General features: G+C 46.5%; 1 protein-coding gene across 1 annotated transcript in view; it reads right to left on the minus strand.

The window, feature by feature from the left end:
* DHFR (dihydrofolate reductase) overlaps window positions 1-1,066 on the minus strand; it is a gene marked incomplete in the record, with an annotated part of 20,399 nt that extends 19,333 nt beyond the window's left edge. The window contains 1 exon segment of the mRNA XM_015818563.2: window positions 913-1,066. Within this exon segment, the coding sequence (XP_015674049.2) occupies window positions 913-998 (86 nt within the window).
* Between the last annotated feature and the right edge of the window lie 363 nt (window positions 1,067-1,429).

Genomic DNA, 1,429 nt, shown 5'->3' on the forward strand with positions numbered 1-1,429 from the left:
CTAATGTTCTGAGATTGTGGATTTGGGGTTTTCATGAGCTGTAAGCCATAATCATCACAGTTATGACACATCACGGCTTGAACTATCTTGCTTTGCATGTAATGAGTCTATCTCATATATTAGGTTCACCTTTTAAGTTGCATTACTGAAATAAATGAACTTTTGCACGATATTCTAATTTTTCGAGTTTCACCTGTATGTCAAGGTATCAAACCACTAAGGAATTCTTATACAGTTAATTCACACCGATTTTAATTTTTACAACTGTCTCTACATTGCAATTCTCTTATTTACAATGTTCAGTTCTACTCCTTCAAATACATCCCGAGGGACAACACAGAACACACACACACACCCCGCCCCCAGAAATGTGCCCTTTATTCCACTTGCTGCATCCTGTAAGTTTGCTGTTCTAAAGGTCAGTGATCTGCTGAAACATTATTTAACCCTGGGCGATTTCTGTCTGAAATCTGTACTTCAAGCTTTTGCCTAGTACTGGAGTATCGAACTTTGAAAAGAGGATTTCAAAGCGCTTTCTAATTATTTGGTTGGCGGCAAAATAATGCTGTTCCTTGAAAACCGCTTAGATGAAAAGGGCCATATGTCCCATCTACCCAGCTAAGCGTAATATTGGTTAGGAACTGGCAGAGGGAAAATGAATTCAACAATAAACTACTGCTAGAGTTCGATAAAGAAAAACTTTATCTGCTAAAAAAATATCTGCTACCCTCTGGGTAAAAAAAAACAAAAAACCCGTATGATCGTATTAACTACAACCCCCAAGCTACACACTCCCATTCAGAGAGATCATTCAATGCAACTTCCAATGCAAGGCAAGCAATGCATGCTGGGAATTGTGGTTTTTCTCTTCGAGTTAAAGCGCGGGATAAAAGAAAAGAAGCAGGACTGTACCTGAGCGGAGGCCAAGGAAGCTTCCCGTCTTTTCCAATGCCCATGTTCTTGCACACAGCGACGATCGAGTACAGAGACGCTACCATCGCTTTTTTTTCGCCGCAGCAACTCTGTATCGGCGAGTCCCCTTCCTCGCCGGACTTCTGAGCAAGGGAACCTGCGGAGCATGCGCAGAGAGACGCGCCTCCCGCGGGAAGAGGAGAGCGGGTGGTCTTGGCAGCCATGACGGTGGGGTCGGTTTCGCTCACCGGCAAAGTCGGGGCGCTTCTGTGACCTAACGTCCGCGCCTCGTCCATTGCGGGAAGGAAGAGCCCGGGAAGCCGCCGGCATACGACTTCTCCTAGAGCTCCCTCGGCGACCTGCTCTTCTCGTCTCGTCTCAAGCAGCTCATCGCAGGCGGTGGCTACTTTCCTAATATTTCTGCTCTTGCACGGAGTCTGCGATGCTGCCTAGGCGAAGGAGGAGGCGGCCTAACCCCGGTGACGGGTCTCGGGACCAGCCCGTATTAAGTAAATTC

The sequence above is a fragment of the Protobothrops mucrosquamatus genome, unplaced genomic scaffold (genome assembly GCF_001527695.2).
Source record: "Protobothrops mucrosquamatus isolate PMUCROS unplaced genomic scaffold, P.Mucros_1.0 scaffold762, whole genome shotgun sequence".
In the NCBI taxonomy this organism is placed as follows: Eukaryota; Metazoa; Chordata; class Lepidosauria; order Squamata; family Viperidae; genus Protobothrops; species Protobothrops mucrosquamatus.